A 25,397-nucleotide genomic window follows, 5' to 3' on the forward strand; every position below is an offset into this window, starting at 1 on the left:
TCTCTGATTAGCGATCTGATCACTCCAAAAAGTCAGGCGAGCCGGATTGCTATGCCGGTCCAACCGGAAACGAGCGAACCGGAGAGCCGAACGAACCAATTTATCACAGTGAACTGAAACAGAACCCATTCCTCGTTTAACCTAGCAGCGACCTCGGGCGAAGATAGCTAGAACTCTGGCGATGTCCATGGCGGATCCCTCCTCCCCAACCGCATTCAAAGGTGCTACCACCTCCGCTGAGGACCAGGAAGATGCTTTCCTACAGTTCGTGGAGTACGCCAGATCTATGCTCTCCTCTAACGTTGACGACGATACTGATGCTGGAGTCTGCGACGGTGGAGATGCGTCTGCCCCTCCTTGGAGCTGGGTCGTATCGAGAATCCTCAAGTCATGTGTCACATATTCCAGTGGTGTTACCCCTGCCATCCTCCTATCTGATCTCTTCCAGGTAGTTCATCAATCAAATCCCGCTCCTTCTCTTGATTTTGCCTTTCTACTTTGAATGATGCATTCTGATTTTGTATTGTGGACGTGCTGGATAGGCTTGGATTGAGCAGCGGAGATACATGACCTCCAAGAAAAAGCTAGAATGGAAAATTCCACTGGAGAAGAGGCATAAAAGAATGAAGCTACCACATACTGTCACCATCGATTCTATTTATGAGAAGAACTTCCTCTCTCCAAGCAGTGTCATTGAGGCCGTTGTTATAGACACTTTCCTTCTTCCAGGTACAGTGATATTGATGTATTATTCTAATCACAGTATATAAATTTTCTCTGCACCCTCCTTTTAAGAATCGTTGTTGGCGTTCATAGAGAATTAAATCATCGCTTAGTTTCTTGGATAATATTTGTTTTGTTTCTTCTTTCTGAATGAATGTATCTGCAGAAACTATAAGTGAATCTATTACCTCTTTCTTCAATTTTTCCTAATATTGCTTTTGAATAACCTAGTTGTAGCTGGCAAAACAGATCTTCCATATAATTCAGATCTTATAGATTTCATACTATGGCACTCATCTCATTTTAATCATATCTTTACTAGGTACAAACATATTCTTGCTTAGCTTGGGAGACATGTGGAGCTCATGTACCATTGATCTGTATCTTCATCGTAGGTAAATTTGTAACACAAGAATAATCAGCCTACAAAATGCCCAATATATGAAGCCAACTTTTGAGCATCCAATTCTTAAGAATGATTTTCAGTTTAGGCAGGATTATGTGGTTTGAGCTCCAACAAGCGCTATAACTTCATATCTAGTGCTAAACAGGGGGAATGATTTCCTAAGAATCATTCCCCCTGTTTAGCACTATATCATTTCAAATAGTTTATAAAAATATTGGAGGAATGAATAGTGACATCACATTGTGGATTTGGCACGTGCTTAGGATAAGCATAACATCCTAGTAATTAGCAGATTTCTGTAGATTAATTTTTCTTATGCATGTTGAGAGCATAATATTGATTTGGTCTAGTGTTCTCTGTATGGAATGAGTACTATGTTATACAATGTGTTAAATTTCCTCCTTTTTTCATGTATGCACTATTTGAACTCTTGCTGACTATAGAGCAAACCGATGTGTTAGGTCGGGTATCCTACAAATTGTCAAACCTTGTTGATTAAGTGTTACTTTAATTCTTAGCTGTGGATATGAATCCTATTCTTCATTTTGTTTTAATTGCATCATGAAACATTTATGTAACTTCTACATTTTAGCTGAATCCTTTTTTATGTGGCTGAAACTATCTTTTGCCAAAAAAAAAAGGAATCTGAAAACTCAACTTTCACTTTTCATGTTGATAAGAATAGACATTTGGGTTGCGGACTTAATATATAGCAATAACTATCATCATGTCAAGCTAATAGTTCGATTTTGTGTTTCATTGGTTGCAACATCCTGGGACTGCTTTGGTTTTTTTTCCTTGAATACAGTGATCCATGACAAAACCTGATCTTGGCTTGAGTCTTTGACAGCAATGACAGTCATACATAGGGATGTTTCTCTGAAATTGTGCCTCTGCTGTTAATCTTCCAATTCGTAGCTATAGTTCTTTTGTTTCTTTCATTTTTTCCCTGAATTTAAGTGTTATTTTTTTCTTTTTAAAATATTGAATTATTTCTCTAGTTGGTTATCCAACAGATATGGTTTTAAAAAGCAGTCACTTGGTCGACCTATGTCACCACCTAGGTGGTTTTTGAAGTGATGCAAACAATATAATTGCAGATACTATGATTTGGTGGAGTTTCAGATTCTGAAGAAAGGCCGTGAGATTTTCCTAACAGGATGTTGTCTTCGAAGTGCTATGGATGGTTCTGGTCATCCTCGCCTTTTGCCTACAGAATATCTCGTTGTATTATTGGATGAGGTAATCTTACGAAATCAATTATTTTGGTGCCTTCAGATTATTTGGTAGATTCTTTGATTCTATTTTAGAGATGGAGTTGCATCTAGACTAGTATTGTTGTATCACTGTCAATTATATCATTTTTTATCCTATTTTCCCAAGAAAAATTACAAGGAGTAAGATATTTCCCCTAATTAGTTTTTTTACTTATGAAACTGTGGTTGACATGCTATAATTTTTTTAGATTAGAGCATCAAGCTATTGAGAAATAACATATGCAAAAAAAATAAGTGAACCAAAGATGGTAATCTGAAATTGATGTGTTGAGGTTACTAGCAAAAGATGATTCTTTTTTAAAAAAAAAAAAATTATCCATGAGTAATTAGACAGCTCTAATAGGTAATAGCGCAACAAATTCGTATAGGTCCTAAGAAAGCTATCCTATGCAAGATAACAATATTGAGTGTCTTTGATATAAGTAAATAAAAAATGATTGCTACCAAGAATGCAGAAGATGCAATACAGGTCAAACACAACGCTTGCAACTAAGCTAAAAATGATGTGGAAAAGCAAATTAAGAAAGCTAATAAGAGATATTTAGAAATGCTCAGTCAAGAGACTCCTCTATCTAGCTCCTGGTTTTAATCATTAGTAAAGTTTTAACATAAATTTACATTTCTGTTTTGCTGACTGGACCCTAAATTTTGTAGGATCAAGATGAAGATGCACTTTTGCTTGGTGCACAGTTTTGTTCAGACTCTTTCTCATCCATATCAGTTGATGCATTTAAAAATGGCATTTCTTATTCCTTTTATGCAAGGCAAGTCACTCTGTCACCGAACAGTTTATTAGTTTTTTTTTTCTTGTGTTTGTTAACTAAACCTCTCACCAGTACTCTGGTGGCCTTTTTTGGTTATTTTTTCAATAAAACCTAAGATCATAAGATATTACCATTGTCATAGTAAGCGTCTTAATGGATTTTTAGCTGCAGATATTAGATAGGGCCAGAAAATTTATCTCAATATAAGAATTATTTTGCTTAACCTATGGAAAACATTTTTATAGATCAAATAGATGTGCAGATAGTTCCTATTCAATCAACTCATAAGCTTTATGCTTTTCTGATTTTTACTGTGATACTAAGTGACAATCTTATTTGTCTTAAGCGTGTCATCTCTTATGCCAAGAGAAAATAATTCCATCTTGCTTGCTATTGTATTTTTGAGTTTTTTTTAAAATATCATAATTGTGATTTAGGTTTTTGTCCATCCCGCAAAGGTTTCACTCTATCATATTCTAACGACTTGGGGCTAGGGGTGGACATCTGGAACACAAAAGCCAAACCAAATCAAGTCAAACTGAGAAATTCAGTTAATTGGTTATCAGTTCAGTTTTCGTATGAAAATAAGAAAAATTTAGGTTTAGGTTTGGTGAAAATGAAACCTAATTGAACTGGTAAGGATATATGTCAGATATTTGTGTGTGTATATAAAGATAATTTTTAGTCCATAATTGACTTATGAAATCAAATTTCAAATAAACTACTATACATTTTATTCCACCTAAATAATTTTTTGACTAAATATAGAAAATCACTTAGATGACAAAATATACATATTAACGTATATTAGTTGGATTAAGTTGTCATATTTTTACTAAAGTGGAGGTTTTTGGAAAAGGAGGGGTTATCAGTTCAGTTTTGTTATGAACAATAGGAAAAATTTAGCTTTTGGTTCAGTTAAAACAAGACCAAATTGAACCTGCAAGGATATATGCCATATAATGCATACATATGCTTGGAAAGACAAAAAGAACTGGATATGCTTTTTTATGGATCTTTAAATTAATTTGTAAGGCAAATTATACTCATACCCTTTAGTTTGCCAATATTCCATGTGCCTCTCACTTTTTTCTGAAATATCCACATTAGTTCATAATTGACTTATTAAATCACATTTCAAATAAACTACATTTTATTGTTCCTAATAATACATCTATTAACTTATTTTAGATTAAATTGAGTTAGTCATATGTCAGCTAAAGTGGTAGAGAAATATGGCGGTACATGCAAGCAAGTAAATTATAGGGGTTGTATATTTAATTATCCATAACTTATACTAATTTAGACAGTTTGTATACTAAATTGGAGTTTTAGAAAAAGTATGAATACATGGTATACAGTATGCGAAGTATGCACACATATTTTATCTAATGCCAACATGATTTAATAAAAAGGTGCCTTATTAGATCATATCTAAATAAAATCGAAATAAAAAATAATAATACTTGGATTCCATTAGGTAAATCTTTAAACAAGAAATGCCTCACCACTCTAAAATGTGTTTTGGTTTGATCAAACTCTATGCTTGATGCGCCTAGATTATGATAGGAAACTCCAGATAAAAGTAATTATGAAAATCAGTCCTGAATGAAATAGAATTTATAGATTTTGTGTTGTTTGCAACCCTTCATTCTATTGGAAACTATATGAAAAGTCTGCCATGGTCATGTTTCCTTTGGTGTTAAGATAGAGAAACAAGATGCCTTTTATAGTGCTGCTTGAGCTAAGTGTCATGTCCCACCAGATTTCAAGCTCAAGAGAAGCTCTTGATCCACTCTTTGGTCCACCCTCTTGGCTCATGGTGTGGTCTATGGGGTTCTTCCTTAAGAACATTGTAAATAATTCTCTAAAATCTTCTTATCATAAAAATATCTAGATATTTTGTAAGGGCTTTCTAGAGTATGATGAGGCTATAAATACCTCCCTTCACTTGTAAATCTTCCTCACCTCAAGAATAATAAGCACCCTCCTTACTAATTTCTCAAATCCTCTCGATCTTGGCTTCTCTTGTGTTGGTCTATAGCGAATTAGACTTAGCAATTTTATAGGAATAAGTTGTCTAAGTGTCACAGGAGTGAATACTGCTAAAGTCAAGCTCGTGACATAATGATCTTCATGGACTGCAAAGCGACTTATCAGGTCTATGATGAGGCTAACTGGATTCTGTTGATTGAAATCAGCTGGGCTTCATTATTGGATAATTATTTCATATAAGGGAATATATATCGCATAGACAGGAGCAATCATCATACTTTTATAATTAAAAGAAAATCAGCTATACCTAGAGCTTCCATCAAAATTTGGACTTTTGGTGTATACTTTTTGAATTAATTATTTTGGAAATTCTTTCAAGTTTATTCTCCATGCTAATATATTATATGAAACTTGCCAAGCTCAAATTGTTTTGTGATGTTTTTTATTCCATGAATATTTGAAGATGAAATATAAGGTTGCCACCAAACAATCTCATATTATATTTCAAATGCTCTTTCTTCCTTCCTTTTCAGAATTGATTCAATTGGTTCCTTGGAAAGTTTTAGAGGTGTGGAGAGGAAAGGGGTCACTTTAGTTGATAATGAAGGTGTCAAGATAAAGTTTGTGTTATGGGGTGATCAAGTTCTCCTTGCCAATGTTCTTAGGTAAACAGTTTTCCAAATTTGGTCATTATGGTGTACTCGTGTAGCATTCACCAACATTTTTAGAAAATTTTCAGTCCCGGAAATATGCTTGCTTTAGACAAACCTTTTATCGCTCACATTGACGATGCCAACATTACCAGTCAAGAATTATGTCTTGAATTTGGAAGTGCCACTCGGATATATATGGTTCCATTCACACAACAGGAGGAACAAGTAGGTTATACATATGAGATATGCCAATCATGTTTCTTGGTTTTGATGATTTGTCATCTAATATACTAGGTACTAATTTCTTCCACACAACTGAGGAGTCCAGGGTCGAAATTTTCAGGCACATTATGTCAAAACCAAGGGCTAAATGTTTCGCAAGTTATGCTACCACTAAATTCACAAGGATCAGTTGACTTCAAGAACTACCCTCTTCAAGTATGTATCCTTTCTTAGCTTTTAGTGCTTATGTATTTCTGCTCTACTTAAATTACTGGAAGCCCTGTACATGCATGATGATGCAAATTCTGATTGAGTTCTGAGTATAAGGTTTACAAAATGACTTTGAGAATATGTAATTAAATGTGTAACAATGGCTAATATTATACCATGTTGGCACAGATGGTTGGTGAACAACAATTTTCTCTTATATGCCTATCATATTTACTAAGCTACACACTTTCTGATGCATGATTATCATGGCTTTATCACTAAACTGATGTTGTTTCTCCATTTTATCATATCTTGCTCAAATTGCCTGATTCTACCAATAGACACAATGTCAAATTTGGAAATGAATCTTGCTAGTTTCCGAAACCGAATTTCACATTTACTCTAAAGTCTAAATTCCCTTTATATTGTGGATGAAAAAGATTCTTTTAGCAAATGATAGATATTTTATTCACAATTGGCCCCTTTTGGAAATCATGCTTTTTGCTCAATGTAAGCATAATTTATCTAAAATCTTGTTCTGTCTTTTGCATCTTATAATATCACAAGAGACAATCATTTTTTACCTTACAATTTGGGATACTATAGCTAAGATGATGTTTTCTTTGTTCATCAGTATTTTTTATTTTTTTAATTAGTGTCATTGTGACTACTGCAGTTACTTGTTGCTGACCTCCGAGATAAAATGACTGGGGTTAGTGTCTATGGTGTTGTTAGATACGTTCACAGGGAAGCAAACAGCTTAGAAACTATATTCAGGGTAAAGCTTGAAGATACAACTGGAGCAATTGTGGCAAAACTGCACTTTGTTAGATCTTGGTGACTATCCTTAAACAGTGTTGTTCTTATTTATCTTAATTAATTAAAGATTCTATGATTTTTCCAGTTGACTTTAGATCACCAAAATTTGTTTGTACCTGTTTATCTGCTCTGCAGGTTAATATTCTATAGTCTATACCATCTAATAATCACAAGTATATGTATCATTAAAACTTTTGCTCTAGTTATTCGGGTGTTAGAAATGCTAAGATCTGTTTGTTTCATTTAATTTTCAATTCCTATATTGCATTATAATTTAACACATTTTTTTCAGGTCACTTGGACATCTTGGAATAGGTCATGCAGTATTCATCTCAGGCTTGACTTGTTCTTTGAATGCAGACAAGAAGTGAGAACTCCAATAGTTTTTGTAGTTATCAATTCCTTGCAACTTAAATACAGTCATGTTTACTTTTACCATGAAAGATCAAGTGATGCTTATCTTGAACATATATTCTCAATCAAGCATCATCTTTTTGGGCAATCAGTTTTTTTTTTTCCTTTTTCAGGCTGGAAGTATCATGGTTTGAGAAGGATGTAGGGAATACTTTAATTAACTTAAGCTGCTTGCCAGCATTATTGAACTCATCGTGCCTTCACAAGTCATCTTGTATAGCTGATATCTCTAAATTGACGACGACAAAGACACATGTAAGTATCTTTAACCTTTTGTTTCATGCTTTACATTAAACTTTCACAGATTTAAATTCTTGTGCTGTTTTTAATATTAGTTTAGAAGACTATGTTGAAGAATGTCTTACAAGATGCTGAAAGCATTTGATAATTTTTGTTCAAGCAGAAGTTTCATTTTGCTGATTCTTGGATGCTGACTTGACTGCTACCATGTTTCTTCACTATTGTGTAGAGCATGTATCTCGAGTTTAGGCAGCTGGGTCGCTTAAGGGATCTTTTGTGAAATGTCATGTAGCTCTGTTGGAAGTTTGACTGTATAGATTCTCGTTATGAATTTTCTTCTTTCAAAATGTGAATGGTATTTGCTGATTGGTCTTTTATTGACAGATATGTCGCACCTGTGTTGTCAGTATTGAGCATCATGATGTTTGCTTGATAAAATCTCATGCCATTTGTGGATATCCTGTGAGAGTTTCATCAGACGGATCCTTGATTTGCAGTTTCTGTCACTTGGAATGTGATGGTGAAATTCTTGATAGCTTTCAATTGAAAGTAACACTAGGTGATGAAACTGGTCGGTTGTCTGCATGGTGTACATGCCAAACTGCTACAGAGTTGCTGCAGATCACCCCAGATGAATATATTCAGCTACCTGTGGTATAATCTGTTAATTCAGCAAATGTTTTGATCAGCTGTCTCCGAAGTATTCTATTTGTTTTTTTTTTTTGGTGGCATTGGCATACCCCTTATCAAAGTCCATAAGAAAAAGGATTTAAACCTTAGAAAGCAGAAACAAATTAACTTTTCAGAACAATACATTGAGATCATCTTGCAAAATTCGTTTTCCAATTTATTTTTAATCATAATATGATCTATGTAGCTGACCCTATAACTGGAACTGTGATCTAAAACATATTGTGCCCTTATGACATCAATGTTGACCCGATACAATTAGATACCTACTTGCCTGCCAATCAACATCTATCAAAGAGAATGTTGTCTAGGCTCAACACATTGTTGGTTGATCGTGCTATCTTGAATTATATAACATTTGCAGGGTATGTATATCCATGGATGAGTTTGATAAATCTAACTGGACAAACCTTTAGGATTCATGCTCTCAATGGCTTCTCAATGATCTGAAAGTTAAATGCTGAACAAAATGGTGGTATTACGAAAAAAGGATTTCTTGAACATTTGCCATCCACAGTGTTGCTGCACTATGAGATGCTGGTAGCATAAATTTGTTTAATTTGCTAGTTACTATATATCTTACCACTCGACGAGCAGTTTCTAAAAGTATCATTTTTGTAAGATTATCATACAGGAGAGTTCCAACTGGAAGATATTCTATCACTAGTACTTGTTTATTTTCTACCTTTTCATTATGCTTATTATTAACAGTAGTTGCAAAAACTTATCACTGTAATCAATTTCAGAATACACATCATATATTCATATTGCTGGTTACTTAGTGCTAGCCTATATCACTTTATGTTCTTTTTGTGTCATGTCATGGTAATTGGCCTTGTCTCTATTCGTAATTAATGTGATATGATCTCTGCAATGTGTAGGTTGAACAGGCTATGTACCTTTGCACACTGACAGGTGAGAGACTCATTGTTGCTGTCGTAAATTGCAGAAGGGACGCCAATGGGTCTTCTGTAGACCTGCATGGTGATGTGATCTTTGAGGTGGTGCGAGCTCAAAAATGTGAATGAGATGTCGCTGCTACTCTTCTTATGACTGCTGATTTTAGATTAGTCAAAAGTGTAAATGATTATGAAATGTAGCAGTGCCCTTGGGGTGAGTTCTTGCCTCTAAATTCTGTTTACTTGGATGGAAAATATGAAGGGGAGAAGGGAAAATGACATAAAAGATGCAATCGATGATGGAGCTACATATGTAATTGTGTCTTTCTCTGCCTCCTAACTTTCCATCCAAGTAAATGGACCTTAAGTGAAGCGTATCAATTATTCTATGGCATCCTAATTTCTCAGTTTTTTGAGTCTTGTTGCAGAGTGCATCATCAGAGCAAGATGAGGTATCCGGCCGTTCTGCCATGGGTTCTTTGCTATCTGAAATAAGTTAGATTATGTGACTTCCTGGTGTTGGTAAACAGTGGGGAAATGCATAGAACTAGTCAGCGAGGTATGCTCACCATCAATCAAGTGGATTGCAAACGTATGCCTTGGAATGAAGTTCTCACTGGTGGTTTTTCGTGACAACGATGTAATTTTGTATGGTGCACTGTGCATAGGTTTAACATATGCAAACTTGCAGAAGTCAACTTCTGCCGATTGGTATTTAAAACTGATGGAGGTGTTGGCATAGAGCTCGTATGGAATATCTATTGCCCTCCAACAACATTTAAAAGAGTAACTATAGAGTTATATTTAGTCGATTGATTTAAATAAACACATACTGTGGGCTGCCGCCTGGTATACATCCTGGTCGACGTTACAGCATCAAGTGTGGGTTACAGTTTTTCACACCTTTAGTTCCCTTCTGAAGGGTTCTTCAGCTCTCTGCTCCATCATTTCAGTGAAGTAGTGCCAATCATAATTAGGTTTATGTGCTCTCATGCAAGATGTCATCTGCAGTCGAATTCTTGCCTTGAATTTTGGGTTCATTCACTCTTTGGCACTTCATATTGTTAGTAGTCTTAAGTACTGTTCGTTTCAATATTAAGATAATTTCATCTCATGTCTTGCAGCAATTCAGCAACCGGCGGTGGCAAAGGTGGTTCATCCGGCCCTGAAGAGACCGAACGTGGGGAGAGAAATTGCTGTCAATTTGACTCTTGGTGTGCTCGTCGGTGGCATATGGAAGATGAGCCACTATAATAACCAGAGGAAGACTAGGGCATTCAGCCGACATGCTTGACAAGGGTGAGATCGGTGTCGTGGTTGATGATGAATAGCTTACTGTTGCCATTGTGGTTAGCTGGCCAACTTGTTAGTCCGTTCGAATTAGTTGCTGAAGAAGCTTGAAGCTTGCAGCGTTTAGTTACACTTCAAATTGATCTGAATGCTTGTGTGCTCTTCGAAACAATATAAATCCTCTCTGTTGTTTGTAGGCAAAATCATTTCCTTTTTCGTAACTTTCATTTCATCAGCCTCCTTAAACGTGCAAATGCGCCTCAGGCGACTAGTTGAGAGAATAAAGTCAACATCGAGCATCACCTCATTTGTGTTGGAAGTCATGGACCTTGCTGCCGACCTCCATTGCACTGCAGCCTGGCTCCTTCCTTACCACATCGTTAACTCCTTTCCAGTTCTTTAATTCACCATACATGTTCGACATGAGGAGATATGCCCCGTCATTCCTCGACTCCACATCCACTAGCTTGCTCGGCATATTTGCCAACTCGATTTTCCTATGAATTCGGTAGCCATGCTGCAGCACCCACTTCCCCTGGTCCAGAGGACTCTCAGGCCTTACGACTGCATGGATGAGAACGGCTGCAGCGCCTCTCTCGATCGACCGACCTGCCGGGCGATCATTGGCATTCCTCGCGATGAGGTCTCGGCTTGGCATATCGTCGAACAGTTCGCAGGCGTGATCCATTGCACTGGATCGGTCCTAGGCTACTATAGAGGTATTTAAACAACCATTTAAAAATTTTACCGGATGCATATCGTCGAACACTTCTCCCGGAGGCATATCGTCGAACAGTTGCGAAGAATTTAAACAACCAATTAAAATAACCAGAGGTAAAATGATAGTTTATAACTGTAGAGGGCAATTCTAAAAAGACTGCAAATTATAGATGCTAAAATAAAATATATCTCTTGATTCTGATTCGCATGAACCGAAGCGGACCTAAACCATCTTTGAGTGAATCCCCGAAACAATCTCCCCAATATTTCAATTTATTTTTGAAAATGTTCGCGTCCGGTGTCAGATCTTTCCCATATAAATACAGCAGCTTCCTCTCCTCCAAATTCTTTCCGGTCCTACTGTCTCCTTGATCGAGCAAACCTCGTTCTTTGCAGAATTCTTCCGAGCCGATCTCCAATAAGGCAGTCAAGGTCGGTTTTTGTTCTTTCTCAACAACCAACAAGATAAACGATTTTGAAGAGGGCCAAGCCCCGGCTCCGTCTTTCTTTCCTTCAGTGCGCTGCCATGAATCTCGATTGGGTGCTGAAGCCGTGCTGCGCCCGGTGTTACTCGACGTCCGACCTCTATTGGATCAATTGCAAGCACACGACGCTGTGTCTTGAGTGCGGCAAGGGCATGGCGGAAAATTGCGGCCGCTGCCATCAATGTGGCGCCTATATTACTAAATTGATCCAGGTCAGGGTTTGATCCTTTTTAGAACCCAAGTTTTTGTTTTTAGGATTCTCTCGGTTCTCCACGAGTACGAAGATTAGCTCCTTAAAGAATAATTGAGTGCTTTTGATTATAACTTTACACTGGTTGATTGTGTGTTCCCTCTTTCTTCAATTGTACCTTTCTGTCTTTTCCTACTTAGGAGTACAATGTACAGGCAATTGCCAACACCGATGTTGATTTCTTTATTGGAAGGTTCGCCTCTGGTTCGCCTCCATTTTCAAAGAATAGTGCAGAAAATAGGTGGTCTCTTTACAAAGGTATTCAAGAACGTCAACTAACTGACATTTTGCGGGTATGTTTATGCATTACCAGGCCTTTTCTCCCTACTTGACTTGCTTATTTCTTGTTGTTCTTGAAAATGTGTATTACTGTTGCTTGATGGATAGCGTAAAGCAATCATAGTCGAGGAGCCTAAGTATCGATTCTAATTGTCTTAAGTCCTTGGTGTTAGGATACAATTAAAGTTCCACATTGAAAATATATGAAAAGATCTGAGATTATAATGGAAAATATCTCCATTAGTATGAGACTTTTTAGGTTGAGCTCAAAAATAAAAATCATGAGGACTTAGGTCCAAAGTGGACAACATAAATGAGTTATTTATGAGATACCAAATACAACATTGCATTTTACTCTTTGGACTAAAATACAATTTGTTAGCGATACTCTCTAATATAACTCAAATTTGTTGGTCACATAATGAGTCTTTAGGTCGACCCATTATGCGCATAATTTGACACTTTGTATGAGTTATATATTGATCCATAACTTACATCAACCTTTATCAACCACGCAATATGTCTTCCTTTGGGCCGACTTATTTTATGCATTTTCTGAACAAAATAAATTTGTTATATAGTTGTAAGCTACCTTGAACATATATCTGGTATAAAAATAATTTTTCTTTTGGCCAATTACTTTTAGTATAAATACACGTCTACCGACACAATATGCATTAAATCTATCTAATGTGTCTTCTTTTGAGCCAACACAATAGTTTAATTTAGTAACACGTGTGTAAATAGAGACAAGAAGACCCAAAAAGACCTTAGGAACTTTAACCAAACAGATAAGCACTTGATCAGTCTTAATAGCTTAAAACACTAGACTTATCAATCGATTGATATTATATAACAATCGATTGGTATCACTCAATCGATTACCTTAATTGATTTGAAAACCTACTATATACGACTTCAAGATTATCAATCGATTGATAATGAGTGTCAACCAATCGATCTCGCTAATCAATCACAAATTCTTATGTGTTCAACATCTAATTCATCAATCGATTGCTGATTCATGACAATTGATTGGTGGTCACCAATCGATGACTTAAATTGATTACTAGAAGCAATCAAATAAGGTAACCGATTAAAATCGATTTTATCGCGATGTTAAGACTGTCAATCACTTGATCACCTTGAAGCAACGCTCATCTATGACAAACTTATTAATAATGTTGATAATCAATTTAAAACTTTTTTTTCTTTTGTAAGAAATATTCCCATGTTTTTTTTATTAAAAAAAATCACCATCCTGCTCCACATCTTCTCTAAGAAAACAAAAAATGCCTTTTTTTTTCTTTCTTTTGGCTTTTCTATTAAAAAAATGCTTTTAGCTACATCTTTACAATGTGTGGCCACGACAAAATGGAATTGGCAAAAGAATAAGAACCTTATAAACCATGAAATTCGATGAAACAGAATTTTTCTCAACGGATCCCCTACGGGGAGCCCCCCAACCATTATTCTTTATTTTTCTTGAGGGTACAGGGCTTTTTAAAAAATTTTACATAGACCATGGTTGTTTTTTAGTTTTGATAATTCCGAAGCAATCCATATATATCTCCACAATGGTATGATATTGTCCACTTTAGGCCTAAGCCCTCATGGTTTTATTTTTGGGTTGTACCCAAAAGGTCTCATACCAATAGAGATATCTTTCATCATATAAATTCATGATTTTTTTCATGTATTTCCAATGTGGAACTTTGATTGTATCCCAACACTAAGTCCTAACTTATTTGCTTTAGTATTGTCTCTTAGTCAAAATGGTTTTCAAATCTAAATATTTACAGGTGAATTGGATTGATTTAGGTGCCTTATCTTAATATGCCTATGAGTCTTCATCTAACTGTGTTACACTATAACCAAAGCATGAAGACACATGCATAAACACACATTCAGCATAATGAATATTGTTATAGTATATTAAAAAAGACTCTAATTCCTCTTATTTTAATATACTGGAGACAAAGAACTGATTGCAGCCTTGGATTCGTAGGCCAATCAATTAAAATTGAACATTTGGAAAACCACATATGCTGCTATACCTAGTTATTGACAATACTATTCAATAAGTTGGGTTAAGCATGAAATTATATGTATATTTATTTCCACTATATGCCCGTGAAGGCACAGCACCGATGCAACTGGAGAGTGCATAGAGGCATGCTAACCATAATATATTAAAGCACCGAATATGAGACCAAGAAAATCTACACAGTGCTTATTGGAAAAAAAAATCCTTAGAGGAAATTCTGTGTCTTTCGACTTCATTGATTTATCCTTTATGTTTATTTGACTTCCAGATAAAATGAACCCTCTTACATAGTCAACCCGAACTCTCCTCTCCTCTTCTCTCCTTTTTCCATTCTAATCCAAGGAGAGTTTATATCCTTTGCTTTTGCTTGTGGTATTTAATAGCTTACACACCAATACTAAGAAGATGAAGTAGAACAGAGCCCGTGCAGTTAGTAGTTGCTATCTATGTCATTCTTTTAGTAGTTTGGCAATGATCTTGCATTGTCAAATTATGTGGCTAACTTATCTATCTACCTATACATTCTCTACTATAAGATCATATAAGATCATGAAGCCATTCTACTATGCATCTATGTTGGTCAAGTGCATCCAACATTTTGAGACTTTTCTCTTTTAGACATTCTTCTGGTTTGGCATACCATATGAAGTATAGTTAAAAAGCTAGATTTACTTACATATATGTTGGTGTCATTGTTTGGTGGGATCTAGTGTGAGATAATGACATGTGAGTAGTTAAGACAGGTTATCACGTTTTGTTTTGCATCTATTAGTTCATTCATTGGACTATTGTGAATGAAGTCTCTGAATGAGATTCTAGAGTGCACATTACACCTTTAAGTTTGTCTAAATTTGGATAGTTGCCTAATATTTTTGATAATTTTTGTCTTAATCCTCTGGGATACTATTCTTTTCTTGATATATGGAATTTCATTGTAATTGTGCATGAGAAGAACAAGAATAAAACATGGATATTGAAAGATGAGACCGGCCAGCATCAGTTTCGGGGTCAAGTGGAGGGTCCACAATCTTCAACTGCTACTCATTATCTGTTAATGGTGCATGGGAGGAATTGTTTTGCTGTTCCAAACGATTCCAGGTTTGAGTTGTAGGATGATTTTTTTAGTTCTCTTTCATTTTCACTTGACTTTTCTCAGTTACCATTTTTCTTTCTTTTTTTGGTTAGTTTAACTTCTTTTGTAAGTTAAATTACATCACATTGTTCATTTGCTTGGTCTGCCCTTATTGCACGCCAATTACTGCATTCAATGTGGATTTTTAGAACATCCTTGGTGATCCCTACTCAGATGAAACTTGGGAATCTGTATGTATTTATAGGTACAATTTCAGCAAAATTGCACAATGCAAGCAACTTACTTTGGAAGAGGCTGAAGAGAAAATGAATAAAAGGAGGCACAATGCAACTGGACATGAGTGGTGGATGATGAAGATGGCAACTAGTGCTGCTGCTGCTTTTCGTGAAGTAAAGAAGAACGAAGGTATAAGCAAAGCTGAGGCTGACGAAGGCAGTCGATTAAAGAAATGGAAGAGAGATGACGAAGGAGATCATTCTGACAAGGGTGATGAAGATGAGGAAGAATGGGAAGCAAGAAAGAACAGGTTCACAATTAACAAAATGGGTGTTGATGATGATGAAGAAGAAGGTAAAGGAGGTGATTTTGATATGGATGATGATGACATCGAAAAAGGTGGGTCATAGTACTGTGATTTCCTGCTTGTTTTGTTGCTTGTGATTTTAGTAGATGCCATTATATTTCATACTTGCAAATTGATGAGGTTGAGAAGATGTCATAGTTGTGCTTTTGGTTATAGTGAGACTTAAAATATATTTCTTCTCTCTTGTCATTTACTTTCTTGTGGTTACACTATATGGGTATCATATCATGGACATAAGGTATAATAGAATTTGAGATTGTTCATTTAACAAACAAATCAAGGTGAGGGAAGTCTCAAGTTTACTTGTGATGAAGAAATGCTTGGACTAAGTTGGTCCAAGCCAGACTCTGATTAGTAATTACAGATTATTTCATCCAACATATATTCTTAATTGTTAAATAGTTATATAGGTTACATCGAATCTACACCTCTTTGCCTTAAATCCAACATGAATCAGTATGGTTCCCTTGTACTTTAATGATTTTGAAAATTCTTTAAGTAGTAAGTCTTTCATAACTAGTAAGACTTTCATTACCTGGAAATGATTGGCTTCTGATGACACTTTTAATTCACAATGAAGATCATCTTTTTTACTACTTATCCTTGATGTAATGATGATATCTTATCTCCTTGATTCCAGGTTATGCTGATTATCACACATTTAAATTTGCTAGAGTTTATAAAATTTCTTTCTAAAGTATGGTCTGTCGGTATCGCCCAATGCTATTGAATACCCAATATCATTGAATATGTTGATTTATACTTCCTGAAGTTAGTGCTGAAGATTTGCATCTTTAGGCGATGACTGGGAACACGAAGAGACCTTCACAAATGATGATGAAGCTGTTGGTAATGATCCATGGGAAAGGGAAGAATTAGATCCTAAGTTTCCTGCTCCACCTGAAATTAAGCAGGTACATTAAGTAAAATATTTTGAAAAAGAAAGTTATGGTCTTTGATCTAGTATGCATTGTTCTCGTGGAATATCAGATTCTTTTATATGAATCTTTAGATGTTATAAAATTGCTCACTGTGAAGATTTGATAGACTAGATTGCACTTTGTTGTCTTATTTCCATATAAGTTTATAGCTACTAACGACTCCACCTGAAATCTTGATACTCTTTGCTCTCTTAATGCTTCACAGATCAGCATTCAGTGTGACATAATGCTGCAGCCATGATATTGGTCATTCATTTTACTTTTATTTATTTTCATTTTTGTTAGATTAGGTCTGATAATCCTTGTTGTATTTTTGTATACGTGCCCCATACATATATGCACAAAATGCCATGCAATTGGTGTTTTTACTAGTTTAGTATAGTTAAGAAGCTCTTAATCCTATTTGTTGATGGTGTTATAGGAAATTCTCTATAGAATTACACTGGTTTTCTGTTTGGAATGTTCTCAGGATGAGGAGGATGAAGATGAAGAAAATGGTGGACTGAGTAAATCAGGGAAGGAAATAAAAAAACTGCTTGAAAAAGCTGCTGAATTAAATGAATTTAAGGGCGAGGAGGAAGAAGATGAGGACGTAAGTGCAGTTCTTTTAATCCACTTGCAATTTTATATTCAAACACATGTACCTTGACTACATTTTTCATAATAGTTAGAACTTGGTGAAGTTGTTTTTGCATGCATTGCTAAATGAATTGCATGATATATTCTTATTTTTGTTTAAGTGCATGTTTGCACCTACATTGCCTATCATTGATACGATAAATGAGAGAATTGACCCATAAACTTCTTAGATCTAACTATTGGCTGGATGCTTAAACTCAAGTTAAGTAGTTCACTCATCTAACTGAGTGTATCACAATCACTTGATGCATTTTATCACTGCCATGATCTTAAGAAAGTTCAACTTAAAATCCAAATATGGGAGGTTCAATAATGGCTTCAGCATCACACAAGAGATCTTTCCATGCATCTCACCATGTTTATAATTAAGCTCACTTTAGCAGCACTTCTAATGACCCATCAGATGAAAGTAATTAACTCATTAGCTTTATTAGCCTCAATCATTGATTCAAAATGTTGAAATTCAAGTTACTAATAATTTAGAAGTAGTTTCCTCATCCATAATTGGCAACAGCATGCAAAGTTTAATGGTGGTGCCATGATATAGACAACCCTTTCGAACACTTAACCAATCCTAAAATAAGCTATGCATCATTTGTCTAACAATTCACAACTGTTATCCCAAAATGCTCAAATTGGAGTTAGTAGTAGGAAACTTATCTAAGTTAGTAAAGCCCTCAGCTAAAGCCTCCATGGGAGTAAATAAGGTGTCATAACAAACCTTTTTATGTCCAAAATATATATTCCTCCAAACAACCTTAGATTTTTCAAATATATTCAAACATTAAATAAAGTTGAGAAAGATCTATAACTACGCAAGTTATTGCAAATAATAAATATATTTCTTTTTCTATATCATCTAGCTGATTACTTTTTCCAGATTGAACTCTTTTGGGACTTCATTCCTTTGAAATATATTGGAAGACTCTTTACTTTTGCTGTCTCATTTTTGAAACCCATGCTATATTTTTATTGTGACGATCCTCTATGGATAACCTACTTGGATACTTGAATCACTGTTAGTAGCTAACTTTTTGTCAATTCAAATATCTGAATCTACTCATTCTAGCCCTCTGGCTGTTCTTTCAATCGCTAGGAAATTGTAAGATATTTATCGACTTTGATTCGCTATTAATGTAGATTATTGCTATTGAACTTGGATTGTGCTATTGTTCAGAGTCTAATTCTTGAGATCATCTTTATTGTCTAGGATGATAAAATTGGCATGTCTCATGAGTTGGCACAAAAACATAAAGATGCTCCCAAAGATGAACCAGCAGAAACTACTCCCGCTAAGGCAGCACATCCCCCTGTATCTGGCTGCTCCATTCCCGCTGCATTAAAATCATCAAAAGCAAAGAGAAAACACTGTAGTAACGATAAGAACAGTAATAAGTATTTACGTGTGAAGATGGAAAATGTATGCATTTTCTTCTATGCCTGAGTTTTCTTTTATGATTCTTGTGATGCTAGCATTTATTCTTATCAACTACTTGTTACTCTTTTTTTTTTTTTTTTTTGGCAGACAATTGTTAAAGCTGAGGCTGTTATGAATTCATATAAACCTAGTGTGTCTACTAAGCCACCGTCTACAACTGCTACGCCTTGTTCAACATCACCTTCTACAGCAGCAATTACTGAGGAGGAGATTAGAGCTGCTGTTGTTGCTGGTGCTCCTGTGGAGCCACTGGATTTAGTTGCAAAATTCAAATCCAGATTGAAAACTCCAGAGGTACTTTGCATTCTGTTTCTGAAAAGCAGCTACTTAGCTTGCTATAAACACATTAAAAACAAATGCAAAATTCAGGTTTGCAATTTTGAATCTAGGATGAGTATAATGCTCAATCTGACTGCCCATTTTTTCCAAGTGACCTACACTTCCAAGCATTGAAGACAATGCTTAGAAGGCATCAAAATTATGAACTCTTCTACAGTCTTGTGTAATCATGCATTAGTTATCTGTAATACTGCGATAACTATGGCATCAGCCAACTTCTGGAAACTAGTAACAAAAACCTTTATCTCTACTAAACTAATCAGGTTGCCGTTTTCATTCTCTTATGTTTACAGGAAAAGCACGCCTTTGTTGGGACTCTCAGGAGAATATCCAAGTCACTGAAGGTCGATGATCATAAGTACATTGTGATTAAAGATCGGTAGTTCAATATTCCATTATGAAGTGTCGAAAAATTCTTTAGATAGAGCGGTAGTTTGAGACGAATCGATCGTTTCTGGATTGCATATGGAGCCTCTAGCTTCTTGGAATCAATTGTAACGGGTACTAAAGCTCTTTTAATTCACTTGTTATATTTTTTTTGTGAAGAACTATAGTCCCATGCTATATTTTAATTCACTTGTTAGCTTTTTTTGAGCTCTATAACAATATTAAAAAGTTGAGGTGGCATTTTAAAAGTTTCTCATTTTAAAAAGTTGAGGTGGCATTTTAAAAGTTTCTCATTTTAAAAAGTTGAGGTGGCATTTTAAAAGTTTCTCAATTTTTCCGCCATCCAATTCAAATCTCGAAGACGCCCGGTGGCTGATGGAGAGAAAAGCGGGCGACCCTTCTTTGCTTTTGCATTCGAGCGATAGCGATGACTTCTCCTTCTCCCCAGCCGATTGACCCAGGCGAGGAATCAAGCAGCGACCAGATCTCGCTTCTTCGTTACCCATGGAGGAAGAAGGCGAACGCGAAAGGATCAACGCCCGAAAGGTACTCCTATTCCCACATCAAGATTTGTTTAGTTCTCAGAATTAGGAGAAGGGAAGTTAAGAGCCTGCTTTCCATCCCTGTGCATGCATATTCTTGGGTCGCCATCTTCACTGGCGAGATGATGATGATTTCCTGTGGCGGATTAAGTACCATGTTCGGTTGCGTTGCAGCTGGAGCCGGAAAGTGGGTTCGACGACTTCGAGGAATGGGTGGCCGTGGTCCGCAGACGCAACGGGAAATCTCTCAGCTCCTCGAGAACGCAGCGTTCTCCGTCGCCTGTGCAGGAGCCTCTGCCGGCTAGTCGTTCCCTCTCCCCTTCGTCACCCGCTGCCTGCCGGTACGCAGATATCTGCTAATTAATTTCGCATCTTGTTCCGTCCTCGTGGTTCTTCACTTCGCTAAATTATTGGGAAAATATTTCACAATCGACGGATATGTCGGTCTCTGTCTCCTTGGGATCTTTTATAGCGCTCTTCGTTTCGACAGGGTGGGAGTTGTAGAGTCGGACAAACCTGATTATAGTGGGGCTGCATCGCAGTCTCCAGAGCAAGTGCCGGAAATTAGTTTGTGGGATAGGCTTGGGAATGCTTGTGCTTTAGATGTTGAAGCAAGTGACGTCTCCTGGGACAATCTGTTTTCCCTGCACCACACAAAATATACAAGCAGCAATGAATGCTCAGAGGATGAAATGAACAAAGCTTTGGAGGTAAGTCAGTATGTTGTTGCGTGAACTTTGAGTGTGTTTAAGAATGATTAGCTCTTAGATTGAGAATGTTATGGAACATTTCCCTTTTATTGAAGGGTCAGATTCATCTTGTTTTGTTCTCGGGCTTGAACATTCAATGAAATCCATCTTTACATCTGAAAGCTTGTTTTCACAATGCATTGCCACAGACTTCAGGCATTTCAGATAATAGACAAATCCTCGCTGTTCTTTTTTAATATGATAATATTTCTTAGCAAACAAACTTAATATGGCTTCTTGTTTTTTCTCAGATTACTATTAACTATTGACGGAGTGAGCCTATAAAGGATATCTTGATAATACTTTCCCTAGGAAAGATATTTTGATTCTCAGGCAATGTAAAAGTTTACGCATTTTCATAAGTGGTCTACAAAGTATAAACACATAAATTGAACTGATATAGATTGAGATTGATGTCAAGATCAGTGCATAACATAATCTTGTTCTAGAAAGCCTGATATACAAGTGGTTATTATTTCCTCTAGTGGAAGTTGCACTAGTTAAATGTTTCGTAGGTCGACTGACTGTACATCTTCTTATTTACATTGTTTCTCGTCTTCAAAATATAAATGGGCCTCATGACTCTCATCAATCAAATGCTGCCTATCCTCTTTGTTTATTAAGAACATCTATTTGAAAGAGTTTTTATTGTCCCACAAAATATTAGCTTTTTATTGGTCATATTTTTTCACTGAAATTATAGTTTGGATTTTGAAAATCTAGGTGACTGTAAATTCTGGAGGAGTAGTTTTCTATGCATTGTTCAACACATCAAGTGGTGATGAGTCCTCTGCAAAAGAAGCAGCAGCAGTAATCAAAATTGCATCTTCTAGGATGGCCACACAATCTGAACGCCTGGGCTATGAATTTGCAAGATTGCTGAGAGTGAAGACACCTCAAGTACCTGTTCTATCGTTGATCACATTTTCTTGCTTGCTTATTATTTATATTCATGTTTATATTTTTCTTGTAAAATCACTTTCATTTGGCAGGCAAGAGTGATCCACAACTCAAGCACAGAGTGGCAACTGATCAAGGATGCAGCACAAAAGGCACGAGATATTTCAGTTGCCGATGGAGATGAAGTGGGTGAAGTTACATGCTCAGAACTGTTAGAAGCCCTCGAATTGAGCCGATGTCTTTTCCTTATGAAGTAAAGTGGCCGCCTCTTCTCCTTCTTATCATCTTAAATCCTTATCCTGAATCTTTTTTTAAAACTTGTGCAGTTACATCCATGGCTCTCCTTTGGTGGAAAACCCAAATGCATTTGATTCAAGGGAGGCTGCCGAAAGTACTGCTGCATCCCTTGGCAGGGTCTTGATATTGGACCTCGTACTTAGGAATGAGGATAGGCTTCCCTGTCCCAGCTTAGGGTGGCGTGGCAATCCAGCTAATCTACTATTTTCCAATAAGGTAGCATCTGCAAGCATGGATGCACTAGACGAAGCTTATGATTCTGTCATCAGAAGATTTAATCCGCAGATAGTAAAAAGTCTTAAGGAGAGAAAAAAAGAGCGACGAGCTATCTCTCTAAATGGTAAACTGGGCTATCAAGTACCTGAATCTACAACAGAGGTCTGTGATGATTTGAGTGACTTAACTGCCAGATCTACAAGTAGTCAAGGAACAGAATTTGGAAAGAGTTCTGACTTTCATGTTGTGGCAATTGATTCAGGAGTTCCTCGCAGACCACCTGCAGGAAAACGGGCAAAAGATCAAGAAAACTACCCCAGGGTCGTTGAGCTGATAGTCAATAGTTTTGAGTTCTCTTCTAACTTGCTGTATGAAGTGTCTTTTGGAAAGCTGGGGGTTCCTGAAGCTGAGCACACTGATGTTCCTAGTGATTCTTGTTCTTGTTTGTCTGAATCTGATGTAGCAGCTTCTGTTTATGCATTTCGTGCAGGATTCCGTGGTGCACTGAGGGACCTCCAGAGCCTCCATGTATTTCTTCTCACACTGTATCAGAAACTGGAGGGCCTGTTAAGGGTTGTACAATCAATCATAAACAAAATATATAGTGAAGATGAATCTGCGGGCTCAGTTTCACCTTCACACCCTGCTTGCTCCAGTTCCCAATTTCAGGCTGATTCTGGTGACCCTGAAACTCGGAAATGTTCACATAAATCTTCAGTATCACGTGAAAGCCTCGACACAAGTTCTCCAATTTGTCGAGAGAATTGGAATGGTAGATATTTTAAAGGAAGTGATAATTCTCGGAGCTTGCGCTTGACTACTAAGCTTCGTGACTTTCACAAGATAACTAAGGTTAGGAATCTATATGGCCATGCTATATATAAGATACATATGATAATACCTTGAGTATGGAGCTAACAAAAGCATTTAAAAGTAGATGTCTCTCTTATGACTTACATGCTGTTTGGGATAGGTAGATACTGAGCTATCTAAAGAGTTGGAGCAGTGGAATGAGATGGTTAGAACAGAGGTTGTCAAACTGTGCCAAGAAAACAACTTTAACACAGGATTTTTTGAAGGAAGTGATAATAGCGTTGCTGTCGATGCTTATGAGCTGAAGGTAATAGGCATTTTATGTTCAGTCCAAATGATGAAATCTAATGGTTTTAATCCTTGTCCAGATCCGTCTTGAGCACATTCTTGAGAGAATGTCATTAATTTCTGATGCAGCCAGTACAGAGCGCCCTTCTCCTATTACAGATCATCTCTATATTGGTGGAGCCCTCGCTGCAAAATCCAAATTCACCCTTCAGCACCTTCGTATCTCTCATATACTTTGCTTGTGTGCCAATGAAATTGGACAATCAGATTCTCAAAATCCTGATATCTTCGAGTACCGGAACTTCTCTGTAAGCACTTTTTCCTATTCAATGCAGCACAGTAAATCATTTGGATTTTTGCTTAAATTTACTTTTGCCTTTTGTCATTTAAGATCCACCAAGGTAGATACTTGCTACTATAAGTAATAATTATCTGTCCCTATAGAATGATGTAGATAATAACCTATTTGGTGATGCCAGAGTAAACTGATCTAACTTGTTTGCATATCTCCTCTAAACAAGAATTCAAAATGATGATGGCATGCATCATTTTAAGTGCTATGTCGCTAACCAGTTACAGTTTGCACCAAGAATGTCCATTTACTTTAAGATGCCCATTTATACTTTTGTTTATATGATGACTTTGTGATGACAAAATTCTTATTTTCTCTACCGGATTAATTCCTATAACATTGCAACTGTAGAACTATCAAATCCTTCCATTATTTTACTATCCACCTATAAGTATTCCTTTCGAGACTCGTAACTAAAAAGGACTGGCAAGTATTTTTTTTTTGGATTCAGATAAGTGACAATGATGATGAAGTTATCAGTGACTTGTTTGAAGAGACTTCTGATTTCATTGACTACGTTGAGAAACTGGGAGGGAAAGTGTTGGTACATTGTTTTGAAGGAAAAAGCCGCAGCACAACTGTAGTTCTTGCTTATCTAATGCTGAGAAAGTGAGGGACTCACTCAGGAATTCTACTTGTATAACAAGTATCAAAGTAGGGACTTTCTGATGAAATTTATTGTTCCAGGGGTCTCACTCTACTGGATGCCTGGAACATGCTCAAGAAGGTGCATCGTCGAGCCCAGCCAAATGATGGCTTTGCAAAGACTCTCCTGGATTTAGACAAGCAACTGCATGGGATGGCGTCGATGGAGTGGCAGCAACGAAGACCAATGATGAAGGTATGCCCCATATGTGGTAAGAATGCAGGTCTCAGCAGCAGCTCTCTCAAAGTCCATCTCCAAAAGTTCCATAAGATGTTGTCTTCGGGCAGCGTGGACAGCGCCATGACCTTGGAGATCCAGAAGGCTGTCGAGGCACTTGAGATGAGTCGTGGTGGGATATCAGCACAGCTTAAAAGCATCGGCAATGTGATGGTGAACGCCAATGCACTCGATGATGCTGAATTCTAGTAAGGTTTTTGTTTGTTGAAGAATTAGCAATTAACTGAAGGCTTATGATACATATGCTAGATAAGAGCCCAACATACACGTAGTTGATGAAGATGGCAAAATGTTTTTGGTTTTGTTGGAAACTCCATCTTGATGATGATGTTTATTACTGGGCCACTCAAAAAATCCAAATTGGCAATCACATGAACTCACTTGCCAAATGAAAACCAATCTTTGCTCCGTAACACAAACCTAATGCATTGTACATATTAAGTTAAACTTGCATTGATATTGGAGGCAAAAAAGAGTAGCCTAGTCAAATTACTGGATGTAAGTAACACACACGTTCAGCCTTGGACCAAGTTCATGAAGGAATTAAGCAAATC

The 25,397-nt window shown here is 36.6% G+C and overlaps 3 protein-coding genes across 5 annotated transcripts; all 3 read left to right on the forward strand.

Annotated features, from left to right (window-relative positions):
• Window positions 1-151: 151 nt before the first annotated feature.
• On the forward strand, window positions 152-10,758 carry LOC141841356 (uncharacterized). 3 transcript variants are annotated; one of them, XR_012602797.1, is made up of 14 exons: window positions 152-448; window positions 543-729; window positions 1,046-1,118; window positions 2,230-2,371; window positions 3,061-3,170; window positions 5,699-5,830; window positions 5,905-6,043; window positions 6,113-6,256; window positions 6,927-7,087; window positions 7,362-7,436; window positions 7,597-7,738; window positions 8,108-8,377; window positions 9,295-9,526; window positions 9,741-10,758. XR_012602797.1 is itself a non-coding variant. In XM_074729515.1 (13 exons), exons 1-13 carry the CDS (start codon window positions 182-184, stop codon window positions 9,439-9,441), a joined length of 1,989 nt encoding a protein of 662 aa, XP_074585616.1. In that variant the 5' UTR covers window positions 152-181; the 3' UTR covers window positions 9,442-9,690. The 3 variants fall into 3 exon arrangements, 2 of the variants coding, with proteins under 2 accessions (XP_074585616.1, XP_074585617.1); XM_074729515.1 differs by lacking the exon at window positions 9,741-10,758 and having other exon boundaries at window positions 9,295-9,690; XM_074729516.1 differs by lacking the exons at window positions 8,108-8,377; window positions 9,295-9,526; window positions 9,741-10,758 and adding an exon at window positions 7,824-8,093.
• Window positions 10,759-11,834: 1,076 nt separating this feature from the next.
• LOC141840866 (transcription initiation factor IIF subunit alpha-like) lies at window positions 11,835-19,958 on the forward strand. The gene is made up of 9 exons (XM_074728948.1): window positions 11,835-12,019; window positions 12,198-12,350; window positions 15,336-15,481; window positions 15,721-16,091; window positions 16,858-16,973; window positions 17,470-17,592; window positions 18,850-19,059; window positions 19,165-19,371; window positions 19,710-19,958. Exons 1-9 carry the CDS (start codon window positions 11,849-11,851, stop codon window positions 19,797-19,799), a joined length of 1,587 nt encoding a protein of 528 aa, XP_074585049.1. The 5' UTR covers window positions 11,835-11,848; the 3' UTR covers window positions 19,800-19,958.
• A 349-nt stretch (window positions 19,959-20,307) lies between these two features.
• On the forward strand, window positions 20,308-25,032 carry LOC141837568 (dual specificity protein phosphatase PHS1-like). The gene is made up of 10 exons (XM_074724949.1): window positions 20,308-20,349; window positions 20,520-20,686; window positions 20,836-21,055; window positions 21,818-21,994; window positions 22,087-22,247; window positions 22,321-23,359; window positions 23,481-23,627; window positions 23,689-23,916; window positions 24,412-24,569; window positions 24,648-25,032. The coding sequence occupies exons 1-10, from the start codon at window positions 20,308-20,310 to the stop codon at window positions 25,030-25,032; spliced, it is 2,724 nt and encodes a 907-aa protein (XP_074581050.1).
• Window positions 25,033-25,397: the final 365 nt, after the last annotated feature.

This window comes from Curcuma longa, chromosome 11 (genome assembly GCF_044706935.1).
Source record: "Curcuma longa cultivar G26 ecotype Majalengka, Jawa Barat chromosome 11, ITB_CL_G26_1.1, whole genome shotgun sequence".
Taxonomy (NCBI): Eukaryota; Viridiplantae; Streptophyta; class Magnoliopsida; order Zingiberales; family Zingiberaceae; genus Curcuma; species Curcuma longa.

Excerpts from the sequence above, each read along its gene's own strand:
- LOC141841356 (XM_074729515.1), top strand. The coding sequence starts at position 182 with ATGTCCATGGCGGATCCCTCCTCCCCAACCGCATTCAAAGGTGCTACC. Across the intron at positions 1,119-2,229 it reads GATCTGTATCTTCATCGTAG|ATACTATGATTTGGTGGAGT; the intron begins GTAAATTTGTAA and ends ATATAATTGCAG. Across the intron at positions 3,171-5,698 it reads TCTTATTCCTTTTATGCAAG|AATTGATTCAATTGGTTCCT; the intron begins GCAAGTCACTCT and ends CTTCCTTTTCAG.
- LOC141840866 (XM_074728948.1), top strand. The coding sequence starts at position 11,849 with ATGAATCTCGATTGGGTGCTGAAGCCGTGCTGCGCCCGGTGTTACTCG. Across the intron at positions 15,482-15,720 it reads GCTGTTCCAAACGATTCCAG|GTACAATTTCAGCAAAATTG; the intron begins GTTTGAGTTGTA and ends ATGTATTTATAG. Across the intron at positions 19,372-19,709 it reads CCAGATTGAAAACTCCAGAG|GAAAAGCACGCCTTTGTTGG; the intron begins GTACTTTGCATT and ends TTATGTTTACAG.
- LOC141837568 (XM_074724949.1), top strand. The coding sequence starts at position 20,308 with ATGGAGGAAGAAGGCGAACGCGAAAGGATCAACGCCCGAAAG. Across the intron at positions 20,687-20,835 it reads TCGTCACCCGCTGCCTGCCG|GGTGGGAGTTGTAGAGTCGG; the intron begins GTACGCAGATAT and ends TCGTTTCGACAG. Across the intron at positions 24,570-24,647 it reads GCTTATCTAATGCTGAGAAA|GGGTCTCACTCTACTGGATG; the intron begins GTGAGGGACTCA and ends TTATTGTTCCAG.